The following is a 20,149-nucleotide window of genomic DNA, read 5'->3' as shown; positions in this document are numbered from 1 at the left end:
ATGGTGATTTAAAAAAGAAAGAAAATTATTTGATATCAGAAAGACATGCTTCAGTATTCAGAATGCAATTCGATAGGTCTGAGGTGCTCTCATGTCCCACAAAAATACTGTCGAAACGCAATAAACGCTCATTTTGGATCCCTTAAATTCTTTAATTTTTTGTTTGTTGAAAAACATGAACAAAATCGAATGTTAGGCCTACCGACTGATATACTGATGATGATGATGATGATCAATTATTTTCGGAACTTGAAAGTTTTAACAAAGCATGCTTCTAACAACATTAGAAGTAACAAAACCCAATGTTTCCAGAAATAAATCAATTTGTTTGGTCTACATACTTTATTCAATTTCGTGAGGTCAAAGGTCACATAGCAGGTCAAAGGTCGACTGAGGTCACCAAATCTTTTAATAATTCATTTTCAACTGTGCATCACATATCCGAAAATCAGCTTGGTCAGTCATGTAATTAAGGAAACATGATGACTTTAAGATGGCCGCTTTCCATGTAAAATATAGCAAAGTAGCACTTTCAATGAGTGATAACTCGTAAAGGAAGCATCTTTCTGTATTGATTTATTACTTTGATGGAATGGTTCTTAGGTATTGCCAAATTTCATTGCAAATTCGTGAGGTGGGCCCTAGACCCTGGTTGTTACGTGTTGGTCGCACAAGTGCTCCCTCGCAATTATGTGTTCTACTTTTGGGGTTTCTGGGATTGGCAGGTATGCAAAAGGTACATATTTATAAAATATGGTTTTTGGGTGCAAAATACGGATTTTTGTTCTTCTGAGTACGGAAATCTGGATTTCAAAGTTGGCATGTCTGCCTTTCCCTTTGATAGGAATTTAATTCATTTCAAAATTTAAAATGATCTTTGCTAAGTGTACCCCATCTATTTTTCCTACACCAGAAAATATTTAAACTCAGGTTAAATGCAATTTTATTCCCCTAGAGAATTTCTGAAAAAAAACTTTTTCCCATCTCGCTTTTCATAAACTTTACATCAACAGAGGAAAGACATTGTATTCACGGAAGAAGAGACAAACCCATCATTGTACGAATTAGGCATACTACTATTTAAAATGCATTTTAAAGGCACTTTAAACAGTATATGTATGCCTGTAGTTTTTATGAAATACACAAGTAATAAACAAAATTGCAGAGATCATGCAGGCAAAAAGTAAGTTTAAAACAATTTGTTTCAGAATTCAGTGTTAGACAAATAAATCACAGTGCATTATACTTTATTCTAGTTTGTAGATATTTACAGTTTTCAAATTTGCTACAGACAAGTTTCCATCATCTGTTATTGTTATCCCTCTAAGAAAATACAGTCCTTGTTGTAAACGTGCTACCCACTTGCCTGTGGTATAACTGTACTGCTCTATTACACCAGTGTTGAAAATGCACTTTCCAGACTCACCTACTGGTTCATTCCTTGTAATCAATAAACAGTCAGTTTTCTCATCATAACAAACATCTCGCACACCTGGGATATCAATGCTAAGGGTTTCCTGTCCAGTCTCCATATCCATCACACTCACCTTACCAGGGGTAGAATATGTCATAGCAATGTGGGTATCACAAATGAGAGTCATATACCATGGGTGTATATTTGTTTTCATTGTTCTCATAACATTACCTGTTGTATCATATTCTGTTATGACACATCTTGCCAAGGGCCCTGCTAATATCCTCCCATCTGGGGTTGTTATGATATTGCCTACATATATCTCGCTGTCTGGTGCAGCTGCTATTCCAGTATTATTCAGATAGTTTCCCTCAGGTGAGTATATCTCAATGCATGACACTCTAGCTACTATAAACCTACCATCAGGATGGATAGCTACACTAAATGGTGCATCTAAATTTGAAGGATCAAGATTCAGGTTCAGTTTCTTTTTATATTTCCCATTCACTTTATGATAAATGCAAACTTTATTGCCAACAACATCACAAATAGCAAGTAGTCCATTAGAAGAATGTGCCACACATATTGCATGTTCAAATCCATGCAATGTTTGTATCAGCTTTACCTTCCTTGGTCTGTCTGACATAACAGGCAGAATGCAACCTACATTCATATCCAACTGGTTTGCAGCAAATTTAGTGGCATCATGAGGTGTAAAACCATGCTTGGATTTGTACTCTTTGAGATCAATCCGTTTCAGTTGTTCAGTCAGATGAGTATACTGTACTATATAATCATAATCGGGATGGTTTTCTGAAGTAACGACCATAGATGGGTAACTCTGTCTGCCTTTCTGTTTCACACCAGCCAATTTCTGATCTACTTTGTCCAGCTTAGTGTCTGTAGCATGTTGAAGTTGTTTTAACTCACTCCCCTGTTCACGTAGTTGTTTTATGTGCTGCTCAATACATTCATCTGTTTGCTTCTCGACAGCTGTATGAGGATTTTGTACTTTTGTTTCAAGTCCAGCAAGGTGCTGAAGTGCATCTTCTCCCTCGGTAATGCTCACTTTTTTGAAGGTAGCCTGTATTTGTCCTTTTTGTTTTGTATACATTTCTTTGATGCCTTCAATCACATGTTCATCACCTTTGTGTTTCAAAGTCAGACAGACTTGGCAGACTGGCATGTTACAGGTAGTACAGAAATAATGCATCTTTTCTTCATGGTCAGGGCAGATTTGTTTGTTCACAGGCTCAGGTACTTTCTGCCCATGCTTTTCAGCCAGATTACGTAATCTGAAGTTAGTTAGAAATGATGTCACGCCACCTTTTGGAATACAAATCTCCTTACGACACTCAGGACATTTATTTGCAGTCTTTTCAGCCACCATTTTCTTTAGACAGACCTCACAGCTGACATGACCACAAGCAGGCAATGTCTTTGGTGTATTTGGATCCACAAATAATTCAAAACATATTGGACATGACAGCTCATCCTCAGCAGCCTCTGCAAATGCCGCCATCTTGAATTATAAGTCAAGGGTCTGAAAATAAAGTTGACAAACATGACAATTATATGTCTCACTGAATATTCCTACAAAACACTCAATAGTGGTTATGATTAGCCTTTGTTTTAAATCTGTCTCAACCAATGAGTAATGACCCATTCTTTTTTGTTTTGATGTCAAACAATCGTATCTAACATCCAGATTTAGCAGATTAGATGGTCATTATTGTTACAGTAAATAATAAAGTCAGTTTCTTAATTATGGTATCACCATCAAGTAAAGTTCATATTCTATCATGTGTTAAAAGGTATCAAAGAATTCATCATTTTCTCATGGTTAAAATGTCATCATGCATTCAAAACACCATTTTGCCAAAAGTTTGTGATAAATTCATCTTTTTATGCTCAGATAGTGAGAAAGTAAGAAAATTATCCACAGAGCACAACTATCACAAATAATGGGTGTATCAGCCTTCATTCCAAACTTTTTTTCCCATTAATATCAACCAGGTATGGTCAGCGAATGGAATCACTGGTTATTATTTCTTCAGTAAGACCGTGGAAGTACGAGACTCAATGAATAGGCGGGATCTGATTTTGTGGTGCGATCTCTTATGCCAAATAGTGTTTTTTGCTAACAAGCTTCATCCCTCATAATGTTTTTATTATCACTGAATGACCCTATCACCAATGAATTCACCAATTGACACCTGTTTGTCTTGTTTTAGGGCTGAAAAATCTATTTGAATTGAATGTACATTCTCCATTCCACAAAAGATGAATAATACCCCACCAGTACTTGTGTGATTGTTTAATATATGAAGAACTTTGTTTCAAAACCCCTTACATCCACTTGAGCAATTTTGAGAAAACATCAAAAAATCATCTAAAAAAATCACTGATATAAGAGGGTTTGCAACAAAAGCAGCGTGATGCTCATCCTACCCAGGCATCCCGCCATAAACTGCTTTTGTTGCAGACCCCCTTATATCAATGATTTTCTTTGATGATTTATTAATGTTTTCTCAAAATTTCTGAAGTGGATATAAGGGGTTTTGAAACTAAGCTCTTCATATGATAAGTTCTATGATAAATATCAATTTATAGCAAACATGGTATTAATTAACATGATTACAAAATACTACAAAACACCCTTAAGAATTAAACTCTCACTTTAAATAAATAGCTTACCAACTTTAATTCAAATTCCATACTTGGAAGACCACAAATCCACCATGTACAAATTGAAATTGCCAATATTGTACTATATTATAGGTGTGTCCAGGGGCGTAACCAGACCTGACCTTCCGGGGGGGGCAAGATTGAAAAATTTCCCAATTGTTGACCAAAAGTCGCGAGCGGCCCGCCTTAGGGGCCATGGTGGGGTCCAGGGGCAAAGCCCAAGGGAATCAGGGGCAGAGCCCCTGAAGCTCCTGGTTTTTGGCATATTAGAAGCTAAAAATCAGTGTTTCAGAGTACCAATTTCAAATTCCCTCTTTCTTTCCCTTTTCTCTTCTCCCTTCCCTTTTTCTCTTCTCCTTCCCCTTTTTTCCCTCTTTTTTCTTTTCTTCTTTCCCCTTTCTCTTCTTCCCTCTTTTTCCCTTTTTTCTCTTCTCCTTCCCCTTTTTTTTTTCCTCTTTTTCTCTCCTTCCCCCCTTTTCACCTTCCCAATTTTTGCTCTTCTTCCCAGTTTTTAGTGTCCGGGGGCAGCTTGTTCTCCGCCACCCCACTGGTTACGCCACTGGGTGTGTCTTTGCTAAGCAACTATTCTTTCTGACTGAACACTGTATGTAAAAATATTGCTAAAAGCTTGAAGGTTGATATGTTCACTCGGTAGTTTTCAATGGCTTATTTTCGAATAGGTACATGTTACCAGGGTGATGTAAAAATCGATTGTTGCCAGGTCAACTGGTTCATGCTATATGTGTTTGGAAATGATCACAATTAACATAAAATCAATGGGTTGCTAATAAGTGTGCAAGCCAAGTATAAACCAGTAAATAATGTATGACATTCTCCATGACAACGTATCAACAGACAAACATGGGCGCAAGTTATTTCCATGCAGCGTTGGTTCAAGCATTGGGCTATTTAATAAATTTATTTATAGCATGATGGTTCAAGTTCTTGGCCAAAATGAGTATCACAAACACAAAATGATTTTATGAAATTTATCTCTATTGGATTTAAGTAGGGAAAAAATTGATAAATAAACTGAAAAAAACAACACATTTATTTGTGTTGGAGTAGGTCAAAACTGGGGAAAGCAAGTTAAGCAGCATGAATGGGGTAAGCACAGTGGTAGCACCAAGGGAGGATGGGGATTCCCCCTTTGCTAACCTTATCTAGCTTGCCCGCCAGTCAAAATAAGAACAAAATCCTGACGCTGCCACTGGTAAGCATATGTTTACAAGTTGAAAATTAGTTGGGGGAAGTATAGTAGAGAAAATAAGATCAAAGCATGCCTGCAACTGATACAGAGACACACACAATGTGAAGTTGTGACTGGATTGTGAAATTCTTCATATCGAAACCTTTTTTAGTGAAAAGGACCCTTCCCCTTTAAAATATATAGACCACAATGCATAAGCATCCCTGGAAGGGAACTGAGTTTCAGTTAATGTAACGTGAACACTGAGAAAATCAATGTTTTAATTAAAAAAAGTGTCAAAATTTAAGTATCAAATGTCCTTGTGTTTTAAGCTGTAAGACTTTCACTTGTGGAAAAGTTGTATCTGGTGCATGATCTAAATTTGTGTCTAATTTGTGTAAAGGAATCAAAAATGTATGCTGTTATTCTTTGGTCCACCTCAAGTTTGGTAGTGACGTACATGCATATTTCTCTGGTTGCAGTAAGACAGCGTTCAAGCTTTGACTTACGTTTGGCGGACAGAATGGTGGGAACTTAAAGTGAAAGATATCCTACTTAAAGGAACATTTTCTGGGGTGAAATTTTGTGTAGAAACTGAATCTGACATAAAAATGCATAATTGTCAACTTGAAAATTTTCCCCATAGCACTGTACAGGCATATTTCTGCCCAAAGTCCTCAAATTTGAGCGAAAATTGGCGCAAAAAAATAAGTCCTTCAAAACTGGGACTCTCAGGGCTAAACAAATATAAACTTGCTCTAGAGGGAGGTCTTGGCTATAGCAAGTTTATATTTGTTTAGCCTTAAACCTCACAGTTTTGAAGGACTTATTTTTTTTGCGAAGGCCTTTATTTTTTTCACACCCGCCAAAATGTTAGGAGTAGGGGTAACATATTACTAATTTAATTTTTGTCAGTTCATTTAACCCAGTCAAGTTTTATACCACTATTTAGCTAGTGAAATACTGAACAAAAAGACACAAAAAGCATCTCAATAGCTCATACCATTTAGGAGTTATGGCTTTTTCAAGCTCAAAATTAGGCGAAAATTGCATTTTTTCCCAAATCAATTGTCACCCTGACCCCCAACTTTCTAACCCTGTTACAAAAATAAAGAAACAGATTTATCCCATTTAATGATTTGAATATCACAAATGTACCTTTGTCACATAATTAGCATAAAAATTTAGGCACTACTCAGTAGTTTTCATGTTCATACACTCACAGGAAATTAGCAAGTCAAAATTTTGTCACCCCAAACGGCAATTTTCGCCAAAATTGGACCAAAAATGAATTTTTCTCAAAATTAGTGAAAAATAAGGGGTTTTAAGTGCCAAAATCTGAAAATATGTGACATTTTACCCCTAGAAACATTTAAGCATGAAGAATTTTGACTGTTTTCACCCCTAAATATTTTTTTCACACGCGTGTCCGCCAAATGTAAGTCAAAGCTTGAATGCTGTCGTATCAATTTGCACACATAAAGTTAATCATGCAGAGAGTATACACACACATAAGTACAATGGCGATTTGACGGAGCGCTTGCGCACTTGCGGCGTAACTGCAAGAAAGCATTGATGTCACTACCGAACTTGAAACGAACCAATGTATAGTGCACCAAAATTTTGATTGCCAATATTTATCTTATTTACTTGCATTTATCAGGCTTGGACCAAGTCTCGCAATGACCGTAAAGATGGTGCAAAGTTATTATTGTCATTCATTGCCACCATTTTACAAATTGTTTCATGAAAATAACACATTTTTTTGCTTAAAGCAATAATGTGTGATTTGCATAAATAATAGATTCCTAGATTTAAATGTTTGTTTTCACAGATCACATTATCCCCTTTTAATTTCGAAACAAACAAATGAGGTATAACGAAGAAAATTGCGATTTCATTCCAGTGCCTACAATTCGTGTACTACGCTTGCCGATCATATTACATGTAATACCATACTGCACAGAGCATCGCTAGACATGTTTACACATAAGCTGACATGACATCCACGGGACATGACAGCAAGCAATCGATCGCTGAACTCTGAATTAATATAAAATGTTAAATTTTACTGTTAAAGCACTTCAGGCTTAGTCTTTTACGTGGTATTTTAGTACACCACTGGGCATTATAATTATGCAAACGCAAAAAGTAGAAATCCGAGTAAAATTGAGGGCGTCGTTTAATACGCGATTAACAAGTATGTGGGCTTACGTTGATTACGCGTGCTTGTTTGCGCAATAAGAAAAGATATATATTTATGTGCAAGATTGGAACAATTATGCACTTTGCGGTTAATTGTCTCAAGACATCAGGAAAACACAACAACAAAGCAATGATTAGACTCCGCATTGCCCTCACGATCATGAGGACCATTTATTAAGCTATTTATAACCATTCAACAATTTATATTCATATACATAAATATAATTGAGATAAATAATGGTAGATTTCACAGCACTTTCATAGCAATTAAGACATAATATAAATAGAGATAACCAATGACAGCAAGCATACTAAATTATTTATCTTCCAATTAATATTATTAATAACAATACAAGAAGAATTATTTGAATTATATTTAAATGTGTACAACAAGCCAAGCATACAGGCTGGACATGCAAGAATTGACTTCTGTATCACATTTAACCAAATTTCATCTGAAGCAAATACAGATACCTCTTTGGATCAAACAGAGGATTGAATTGGAAAACAATATTTATAACGCAATTATTAAATAAATAGAAATCTCCAAAAGAAGAAACAATGCCAACTCTATCAATGAATTAAATCTTTAATTCCCTATATAAACTGGTAATTATTGAAAAATCAGCCAAAATTTACTAAAAATAATATTAATAAAATGAAATAATCCACTGACAAATACAATCAAGCCAAAAAGATACTTCAAACAAGCATAAATTACCCCACATAATGCGTAGTAGAAAGTGGAGACAATCTACTGATGAGATTCTTCAGGATTTGAAGACACTCCGTACAAAGCATTTATTTATTAAGCCATCACAAAGTGTAGTAGAAAGTGGAGACAATCTACAGACAATATTCTTCAGGATTTGAAGAAACTCCTTACAAAGCATTCGTTAAGCCATCATAAAGCGTAGTAGAAGGTGGAGAAAATCTACAGACAAGATTCTTTAGGATTTGAAGAAACTTCAGACAAAGCAGCATAGTAGAAAGTGGAGACAATCTACTGACGAGATTCTTTAGGATTTGAAGAAACTCTGTACAAAGCATTTATTTATTAAGCCAACACAAAGCGTAGTAGAAAGTGGAGACAATCTACAGACGAGATTCTTCAGAATTTGAAGAACTCCATACAAAGCATTCATTAAACCATAACAAAGCGGAGTAGAAAGTGGAGACAATCTACTGACAAGATTCTTCAGGATTTGAAGAAACTCCAGACAAAGTGGAGAGTAGCATAATTTGACATACTTTTATTGAAGCATCTTTGTTCTTTAACAAATGAGATAACTGATTTACCCTTCCAGCTACTGGGAGGGTGGGTGGGATTTTTTGGTCCAGCATGATCGGAGGAGCAAATGCAAGTGGTTCACTAAGAAAGGTATGAACACAACAAAGGAAATGGAATTAAAGCAGAGACCTGATTGGCTGCACCCCACTAAAGTGCCATCTGAATGGCTAGGAATCTGGGATTGTTGCTATAACAACACAACAACTCCTACATCATTCCAATACCATGACCCAAATCAATAGCATAAACTTTCAAGAGGACTTGATATGGCTCAAGTGGAAATGATAGGATAATTCTCCAGACTTGGCTGCACATGAACGCCCAAGCTCCCCTGATGCTGAGACAATCTGGTTTTTAAAAGATTTTCAACTTTGAAAAACGTAATTGTGAAATATTATGACCTCCATATGCATTTGTATTTTAACAAATAATAAAATATGATTGGATCGCATGTATTCATAAGGTGAATGGTTATGAATACATTTGTATAGATAGTACTGTTTACACAATATGTCAGGAAATTGAACATATATTTTTAGTCTCAAAAATGAACATTCACATTCTATATTTACAAATGACATATAGTTGTAGCCTCTTGTTTAGAGCTCCAAGAGCAAACTTATTTTACTACACAGTTACTCAAAGTAAATAACAAATTAAAACAACAAGATACATCATTTTTGTTGTCAAAATTATCACACAAACTCTGTTGAGAGATTTATTACTGCACATAAGTTGTTTTGAGGGTATTGTGAGAAATCTAAACATTTCGCTTTGGAACCAAGGAATATTATGAGGGGCACAGCCCTAAACAGTCCCAGAACAACGCCAAATATGGATTAAAAGACCTTTGACCTTGGATGTACAACAGCATGTTATGATCTAATGGGAAACTGTGCACATCAACAAACACCATTTCTATCAAAAAGGCAACGCCTGATATAATTTGAAACCACATAAATTACTAGAGTTGGTTCTTCTCTTGGATTTGGACCAAGCTTTAGAATATCGAATGTTGCGTTTTGAAATAAAACAAACCAGAAATTTATCACCCATTGTAAAAGATATCGCACATGTACCGAATACATGTACATACATTGGCTGACCTTGTGGATTTCCTGGCCCAGCCATGCTAACCACATAAGGAGATTATACGATTAACCTAGTGCAGCTATTGTCATAGCAGGGTATTATTATGTAATACTCCTGATCCATATTTGGCGTTCTCTTGGACTGCTAAAGGATATTCTGAGGTCCAAGCAAAAACATTTTTCACAATACCAAAAAATAACTGATGCAAAGTCATTAATCTCATTCATAACCATCACTTTTCCATTTATTTGATACCATCTGTTTAATATTATCATATTTTTATAAGCAAAATACAAGTTTAACTTTTTCTTTCATATTCCCTTTAAGCAAAAGCAAATAGTGAACCGATATTTACCAATTACAAAGCACTTAATCATGTGATGTACTAATTAAGACTTGCATATGTGTGTATATTGTTTGTTCGCATGTAGTTCCTTACCACATCACATGTGGAAGACCACTATTAAACATTGGTAATTGTGCATCACAGTTTCGTTTTGGCAAGAAAAAAGTTTAGTTGAGTCTCATACATTGTGTTTATTCATGAGGTTATTAATTATTAATAAATGTGACCATTCACCACAAAGGAGCCATATAAATGTCAGCTAGTTCTGAGGTATGGTCCATTGAACTTTTCAATGAACAATAGAAAACAAAGGATTTCTCAGCCGCTTATATTGGCGAAACCAAAGCGCCCCCAGAAATCAGAAACTCCCAACTTTCAACTTTACACTAATTTTGTGGGAGCAGGTCACAAATTTAAAATACCTGTGTGTAAAAACTAAAAACAATTTGTTTCAGAACCCATTATGACACCAATAATTACAATGCATTATACTTTATTCAAGTTCGTAAATATTCACAGTTTTCTCATTTTCTACAGCCCAGTTTCCATCACCTGTCATTGTCATCCCTCTAGTCTAGAATAACACAGTCCTTTATCTAAACTTCTGTCATATTGCCTGCACTGGTGGGGTGGGGGTGTTACAATTTGTGGTGGTGGTATTTCAATTTTATACATATATTTTTGTAGGGTCAGTCCAGTGATGTCAATCAAACAATTTGTTTTTTACACCTTATTTTGAGACCACTTATACTTTATTCAAGTTTATAGATATTTACAGTTTTCTGATCTGCTACAGCCAAGTTTGCATCACCTGTCATTGTCATCCCACTTGGAAAATACAGTCCTTCTTCTAAACATGCTACTAACTTGCCTGTGGTATAGCTGTACTGCTCTATTGCACCAGTATTAAGATGCACCTTTCCAGGCTCATCTCTTGGTTCAATCCTTATAATCAACAGACACTCTGTTTGCTCATCATAACTAACACCACACACCTGTGGGATATCAATACTAAGAGTTTGAGTTTCCTGTCCAGTCTCCATATCCATCACACTCACCTTACCAACTATACTGTCACTCATAGCAATATGGGTATCATGGATCAGAGTCATATACATTGGCCATATATTTGTCTTTATTGTTCTCACAATGTTACCTGTTGCATCATGTTCTGTTATGACAGATCTGTGAATGTCCCCTGCTATTACCCTCCCATCTGATGTGATTGTGACACTGATCACACCTGTCGTTGTACCCGGTGCTGCTGTTTCAATTTTATTCAGATAGTTTCCCTCAGGTGAGTATATCTCAATGCATGACACTCTAGCTACTATAAACCTACCATCAGGATGGATAGCTACATCAAATGCCTTATTTACAGTTGAAGGATTATGATTCATATTTAGTTTCTTGTCATATTTTCCATTTACTTTGTGATAAATGCTCACTTTCTTGCTATCAAAGTCAGACACAGCAAGTAGTCCAGTAGAAGAATGTGCCACACATGTTGCATGTTCAAATCCATGCAATGTTTGTATCAGCTTTACCTTCCTTGGTCTATCTGACATCACAGGCAGAATGCAACCAACATTCATATCCAACTTGTTTGCAGCAAATTTAGCAGCGGCATGTGGTGTGAATCCATGTTTGGATTTGTGCTCTTGGAGATCAATTTGATTCAATTGTTCAGTTAGATGATTATGCTGCACTATATATTCATAATCTGTACTGTTTTCAAAAGTATCTACTGCAGCTTGGTAACTCTGTTTGGCTGAATCTACTTTCTGTTTCACACCGGCCAATTTCTGATCTACTTTGACCAGTTTAGCATCTGTAGCTTGTTGAAGTTGTTGTTTTAGTCGATTCCCCTGTTCATGTAGCTGCTTTATGTGCGACTCAATACATTCATCTATTTGCTTCTCCACCACTTCATGAGAATTTTGTACCTTGGTTTTAAGTACAGCAAGTGCCTGAAGTACATCTTCACCCTCAGTAATGCTATTGCTCACCGGTTTGAAGGCAGCCTGCATTTGTCCTTTTTGCTTTGTATACATTTCTTTAACACCTTCAATCACATGTTCATCACCTTTATGCTTCAGAGTCAGACAAGCTTGACAGGCTAGCATGTTACATGTAATACAAAAGTAATGCATCTTTTCTTCATGATCAGGGCAGATTCGTTTCTTAGATGGAGGCTGAGGTACTTTCCGGTACTTTTCAGCCAAATTGTGCAATCTGAATTGGTTGTGTACTTAGATTGTGAATATCTAAACAGCACCAGGATGGATATTAGAGGGAACCAACAAGACATGGTAGAGGAAGACATGGTAGAGGGAAACATGGATGTCCTTGGTTGCTCTATGTCCTCGGTTATTTGGTTATGCATCCTTGTTTGCAGGTTTTACAAATGCTCCCCAAACCCAGTGCACACACAAAAAACTAGCATTCCATTATTTTACCTTTTCATAATATCACATATTCTCATATATTTTTGATTTCTGATTACATCAGTAGATATGGTGTTTACTTTAATTCAGCAGAATTATTATTATTTTATATATATGTTGCTGTTCTTTGTTTGAAGACACCCGTATTGGCAGTGGTATGTCCTTTGTGAATGGGGACATAATTTTATACAGAGTACAGCATATTATATCCCCATTCACAAAGGACACACAGGTGTCTTTAAACAATGAACAGCAACTCAACAATTGGGATGTTCATAACTCCCAACTTACAACTTTACACTTATTTTGTGAAAGCAGGTCACACATATGAAATACCTGTGTTTATGACATAGAACAAGTTTAAAAACAATTTGTTTCAGAACCCATTATGACACGAATAATTACAATGAATATACTCTATTCTATAAGTTTGTAGATATTTACAGTGTTCTCATTTGCTGTCAAGTTTGCATCACATGTCTTTGTCATCCCCCTTCGAAAATACAAACTTTTATATAAACTTCTGTCAAATTGCCTGTACTGGCGGTGGTGTTTCAATATGTTTTATATTTTTAGGGTAGATCAAGTTATGCGAATCAAACAATTTGTTTTTGTATGCCTAATATTATGAAACCACTCATCACAGTGCATTATACTCTATTCAAGTTTGCAGATATATACAGTTTTCCCATTTGCTACAGCCAAGTTTGCATCACCTATCATGGTCATCCCTCTAGGATGATACAGTCCTTGTTCTAAACATGCTACTAGCATGCCTGTGGTATAGCTGTACTGCTCTATTACACCAGTGTCAGTATAGACCGTACCAGTGCCAGGATTACCATGCTTTTCTGTGGGTTCACTCCTTGCAATCAGCAGACACTCTGTTTGCTCATCATAACTAACACCCCACACCTGTGGGATATCAATGCTGAGAGTTTCCTGTCCAGTCTCCATATCCATCACACTCACCTTACCAGCCTTCCAGTCACTCATAGCAATATGGCTATCATGGATCAGAGTCATATACCATGGGCATATATTTGTCTTCAATGTTCTCACAATGTTACCTGTTGCATCATGTTCTCTTATGACAGATCTGTGAATGTCCCCTGCTAATATCCCATCTGATGTGGTTGTGATACTGACCACTGCTGTCATTGTGCCTGGTGCTGCTGTTTCAATTTTATTCAGATAGATTCCCTCAGGTGAGTATACCTCAATGTATCGTCTAGCCACCAAGAACCTACCATCAGGATGGATAGCTACATCATACGGCACATTTGTATTTGAAGGTTCAAGATTCAGATTCAGTTTCTTGTCATATTTTCCATTCACTTTATGATAAATGCTGACTTTTTTGAGTTCAAACTCACACACAGCAAGTAGTCTAGTAGTAGAAGAATATGCCACATGACTTACTTTCTTAAATCCATCCAATGTTTGTATCAGCTTTACTTTCCTTGGTCTATCTGGCATCACTGGCAGAATGCAACCAACATTCATATCCAACTTGTTTGCAGCAAACTTAGCAGCTGCATGAGGTGTAAAACCAAGTTGGGATGTGTGCTCTTGGAGATCAGTTTGTTTCAATTGTTCAGTTAGATGATTATGCTGCACTATATATTCATAATCAGGACTGTTTTCAAAAGTATCTACTGCAGCTTGGTAACTCTGTTTGGCTGAATCTACTTTCTGTTTCACACCGGCCAATTTCTGATCTACTTTGACCAGTTTAGCATCTGTAGCTTGTTGAAGTTGTTGTTTTAGTCGATTCCCCTGTTCACGTAGCTGCTTTATGTGTGACTCAATACATTCATCTATTTGCTTCTCCACCACTTCATGAGAATTGTGTACCTTGGTTTTAAGTACAGCAAGTGCCTGAAGTACATCTTCACCTTCAGTAATGCTATCGCTCACCGTTTTGAAGGCAGCCTGCATTTCTCCTTTTTGCTTTGTATACATTTCTTTAACACCTTCAATCACGTGTTCATCACCTTTATGCTTCAGAGTCAGACAAGCTTGACAGGCTAGCATGTTACAAGTAGTGCAGAAGTAATGCATCTTTTCTTCATGATCAGGGCAGACTCGTTTCTTAGATGGAGGCTCAGGTACTTTCCGGTGCTTTTCAGCCAAATTGCGCAATCTGAAGTTGGTTGGAAATAATGCCACTCCACCTTTTGGAATACGAATCTCTTTCCGACACTCAGGACATGTTTTTGCCATCTTTTCAGCTACCATTTTTTTCAGACAGACCTCACAGCAGACATGACCACAAGGTAAATTTTTGGGTGTATTTGGGTCCACAAATAGTTCCAAACATATCGGACATGAGAGCTCATCCTCAGCAGCCTGTGCAAATGCAGCCATCTTGATTTATGAGTCAAGGGTCTGAAAATAAAGTTGACAAAAATGACAATTATATGCCTCACTATTCTTACAAAGTACTATGATTACCTTTTTTCAAATATCCCTCTCAACCAATGACCCCAATTTGTTTTCAATTCTCAATATATTCTCAAATAATTGTAAAAAAAAATCATCTGCCAATGAGACTTAACAGATTAGAAAATATAAGCCAAGTGATGTATTTTCTGTTAATGTTAATTGCTCAAAGTGTTTGAATTCTCACTGAACGATCCTATTAGCAATGACATATCACCAAATGACACAGTTCGTTTTTTTGTGAGGAGTAAAAAGAACATACAGGGTGTCCCAGAAAAAAATACCGGGCAAATGAATTCGGATGTAAGTCGAGAAATAGACATCAGAATCCAAAAATCTTATAATTAGCGTGTAGCCCATCTTATTCTGCATCTTATACGCTAATTTTACTGGAATCGGTTGACTGATTGCGAAGAAATGAGCGATTACATAATGCATGCGTCAATTCACTTCATTCCAAGTTTGAAAGAAAGATCATTCAACACAATGCGCTCTAGTGGTTAATAACTGTCAATTGGCTTCATATTTTGTTCCGTGTTTCGTTCTTTATGAACAATCTGTTTCTTGCAAAACATTTAATTAGGTTTTGTTCAAATATGAAAACCTGCACGATATTGAAAATGAAAGCTTGCATGTAAGATGATGCTCGGTACTTGCAAATGTCTTTTTCGTTAATGTTGATATAAATATTGCATAAAGAATTATTGCATAAAGAATTCCTGCTGGCTTGAAAAATTCTCACACACATTAATGTTTTTTGGAATATTTCCAAGAAATTGTAATGCAAAGTTCAAATCTAAAAAAAAAAAAAAACTTCAACATTAATGTTGCATGGTATCAAAAATCACACGTAAAGCTGTAAGCACTTGATCATTGTCATTCTTGGCTCAAATGTTCTTTGGAAAGTTAAAATATAACATATTTGCCCAACTTAAAGAATTAAAGTTGGAAAACTTCCAATTGCAGAAATCAAAGTTTTCTCAGACAAATTTTTATCCATCTTCAGTGATAGCATGAATAACATAACACTGTTGGATTATAAAATAGATAATGTTGACTAAATTTAATGAAATACACAAACTTTAGGAAGCTGTGAGCGAGTATGAAAAAAGCGCCTGTTGATCAAACTTGGAACTGCATTGATGCGCGCATTATGTAATCGTTAATTTCTTCGCAACCAGTCAACGAAATCAAATAAAATTTTTGCATGTAATGCGCAATAAATTAGGCTATGTGTTACATTTTAATTTTTTTGATTTTGATGTCTATTTCTCAACTTATGTTAAATTTTATTCACTCTGTAATTTTTTCTGGGACACCCTGTATTGAAGTTGACTCTAAATCCCTATCCTTACTAAAATTGAATGCCCCACCAGTACCTGTGGGATTACTTTTTGCCAGATAATGGTTTATTGGATCAGAGAAGATATTATGGTATACCCTACTCATTATGAGTTTGGACATGCATGTTTGGCTTGGCGCTGGGCTTGCAAACAAGTTTTGAAAACATAGAGCCAAAATGATCTCTGGAATTTTAGACTAGAAATTTTGTATGTTATTTCTACATTTCAAACACAACCACCCACACATGATGTAATTGTATCACAAGAAAATAATTTAATACCTAAAAATACACCCCTAAGGATTGCACATTCATTTAATAAGTTTTAAAGTAGCTTACCAACTTCAGCAGTGGTATGAAATGAATTTAAAATTCTATACTTGAAAGTCTGCAAAACAGCCACATTTACGTCACCAATATCACCTAAGTAGGGTGTGTCTTTGTTTCTTAGCTTTCTGAACTGAACAGTAAATATGTGACGATATCACTAAATATGTAAAGGTCGATTTCTACGCTTGGTTGTTTTCAATACTTACTTTTGAATGGGTACATGTTGCGGTATACCACTTATTATTACCACAAACTTAACTGGATCACTCTGTATGGCATGACTTTTGACCTATCCAGGGATTTCCCTGACAGAGAATTACTAGTAGTCTATTTATATCAATAGCCAATAGCGCAATGTTTAGCATTATGAAGGGGGGGGGGGGCAAGTTGACAGGGAACAATGCAGCAATTAATATTGGTAGCTACATTGTATAATGGAATGAATTGTTTGCTGTAAGAAATTGGGAGTCATTAGAACAGATGCAGCCTGGCTGTAAGCTATGCCACTTTTACAGTGCCAAGGGTGGCATCGGAAAGATTAAGAATACAGATACTGCACTGGTGAGTGTCTGTATAATATGTAAAGGCTTGGCGTAGAGATCTGTGACAAGAGTGCCATTCTTCTTTCTGATGATAATATCTAGGAAGTTGAAGTTTATAATATTGCACACAGTGTGTGAACTTCAAATGGGGTTACCTGAATGAGTTACTCTATTATTTGAAATCGACACCCCCTGTGTCGCAGATTAAGATCATATCTTGCATAGGGATGTATGACTTTCAACTGGAATAGTCCTTTGTTATTACAATAATTGTTGAACAAACAATTTCTTGAACCAGTAAATAAATTTATAGTTTTTCACACACTTAGGGACTACCATTTTCTTCGGAAGGGGAGTCCAAAATTTACAAAAAGTTAGCATCAATAAAATTGCGATCCCCCTATTTTTTCAGCAACAAAAATTGTATGACCCCCCCTCCCACCGATACACAGACTCAATTGTATTGAAATCAGAAATCCATGATCTGACCATGGTCAACCATGGTTCAACTGTGATATATTTTGCCTAGGTATATCCACATTTGAAAGACAACAACCGAAAAATGTTGTCAAAATGTTATTGTCTCGAGACATCAGGAAAACACAACACCAAAGCAATGATTAGACTCCGCATTGCCCTCCCGATCATGAGGACCATTTATTAAGCTATTTATGACCATTCAACAATTTTATATTCATATACATAAATATAATTGAGATAAATAATGATAAATAATGATAGATTTCATAATATAATAATAATATAATAATCATAGCACTTTCATAGCAGTTAAGACATAATATAAATAGTTATTTATCTTCCAATAAATATTATTAATAACACAATACAAGAATTATTGGAAAAATGTGTACAACAAGCCAACCATATAGGCTGGACATGCAAGAATTGACTTCTGTATCACATTTAACCAAATTTCATCTTAAGCAAATACAGATACCTCTTTGGATCAAACAGAGGATTGAATTGGAAAACAATATTTATAACGCAATTATTAAATAAACAGAAATCTCCAAAAGAAGAAACAATGCCAACTCTATCAATGAATTAAATCTTTAAATCCCTATATAAGCTGGTAATTATTGAAAAATGAGCCAAAATTTACTATAAAATAATATTAATAAATGAAATAATCCACCGACAAAAACAATCAAGCCAAAAAGATACTTCAAATAAGCATAAATTACTCTTACATCAAGCGTAGTAGAAAGTGGAGACAATCTACTGATGAGATTCTTCAGGATTTGAAGAAACTCCAGACAAAGCAGCATAGTAGAAAGTGGAGACAATCTACTGACGAGATTCCTCAGGATTTGAAGAAACTCCAGACAACGCAGCGTAGTAGAAAGTGGAGACAATCTACTGACGAGATTCCTCAGGATTTGAAGAAACTCCAGACAAAGCAGCATAGTAAGAAAGTGGAGACAATCTACTGACGAGATTCTTCAGGATTTGAAGAAACTCCATACAAAGCATTTATTAAGCCAGCACAAAGCGTAGTAGAAAGTGGAAACAATCTACAGACGAGATTCTTCAGGATTTGAAGAACTCCATACAAAGCATTCATAAAGCCAGCACAAAGCGTAGTAGAAAGTGGAGACAATCTACAGACGAGATTCTTCAGGATTTGAAGAACTCCATACAAAGCATTCATTAAGCCAGCACAAAGCGTAGTAGAAAGTGGAGACAATCTACAGGCGAGATTCTTCAGGATTTGAAGAACTCCATACAAAGCATTCATTAAGCCAGCACAAAGCGTAGTAGAAAGTGGAGACAATCTACAGACGAGATTCTTCAGGATTTGAAGAACTCCATACAAAGCATTCATTAAGCCAGCACAAAGCGTAGTAGAAAGTGGAGACAATCTACAGACGAGATTCTTCAGGATTTGAAGAACTCCATACAAAGCATTCATTAAGCCAGCACAAAGCGTAGTAGAAAGTGGAGACAATCTACAGACGAGATTCTTCAGGATTTGAAGAACTCCATACAAAGCATTCATTAAGCCAGCACAAAGCGTAGTAGAAAGTGGAGACAATCTACAGGCGAGATTCCTCAGGATTTGAAGAAACTCCAGACACCGCAGCGTAGTAGAAAGTGGAGACAATCTACTGACGAGATTCCTCAGGATTTGAAGAAACTCCAGACAAAGCAGCATAGTAGAAAGTGGAGACTATCTACTGACGAGATTTCTCAGGATTTGAAGAATTTCCCAAGCACGCAGCGTAGTAGAAAGTGGAGACAATCTACTGACGAGATTCCTCAGGATTTGAAGAAACTCCAGACAAAGCAGCATAGTAGAAAGTGGAGACAATCTACTGACGAGATTCCTCAGGATTTGAAGAAACTCCAGACAACGCAGCGTAGTAGAAAGTGGAGACAATCTACTGACGAGATTCTTCAGGATTTGAAGAAACTCCAGACAAAGCGGAGAGTAGCATAATTTGACATACTTTTATTGAAGTATCTTTGACAAATGAGATAACTGATTTACCCTTCCAGCTACTGGGAGGGTGGGTGGGATTTTTTGGTCCAGCATGATCGGAGGAGCAAATGCAAGTGGCTTACTAAGAAAGGTGTGAACACAACAAAAGAAATGGAATTAAAGCAGAGACCTGATTGGCTGCACCCCACTAAAGTGCCATCTGAATGGCCAAGAATCTGGGATTGTTGCTATAACAACACAACAACTCCTACATCATTCCAATACCATGACCCAAATCAATAGCATAAACTTTCAAGAGGACTTGATATGGCTCAAGTGGAACTGATAGGATAATTGTCCAGACTTGGCTGCACA

General features: G+C 36.2%; 2 protein-coding genes across 2 annotated transcripts in view; one reads left to right on the top strand and one right to left on the bottom strand.

Moving 5' to 3' along the window:
* Nucleotides 1-20,149, top strand: part of LOC140166536 (lipoxygenase homology domain-containing protein 1-like) — a 107,389-nt gene that overhangs the window by 37,945 nt on the left and 49,295 nt on the right. The window lies entirely within an intron of this gene.
* LOC140166533 (uncharacterized) lies at nt 12,742-16,932 on the bottom strand. Its single transcript, XM_072190016.1, has 2 exons — nt 16,799-16,932; nt 12,742-15,063 (listed from the first exon to the last, which is right to left on the bottom strand). Exon 2 carries the CDS (start codon nt 15,040-15,042, stop codon nt 13,330-13,332), a length of 1,713 nt encoding a protein of 570 aa, XP_072046117.1. The 5' UTR covers nt 15,043-15,063; nt 16,799-16,932; the 3' UTR covers nt 12,742-13,329.

The sequence above is a fragment of the Amphiura filiformis genome, chromosome 12, assembly GCF_039555335.1.
Source record: "Amphiura filiformis chromosome 12, Afil_fr2py, whole genome shotgun sequence".
NCBI lineage: Eukaryota > Metazoa > Echinodermata > Ophiuroidea > Amphilepidida > Amphiuridae > Amphiura > Amphiura filiformis.
Note: the sequence above shows the minus strand (reverse complement) of the source record. Positions and strands in the feature narration are given on the sequence as shown.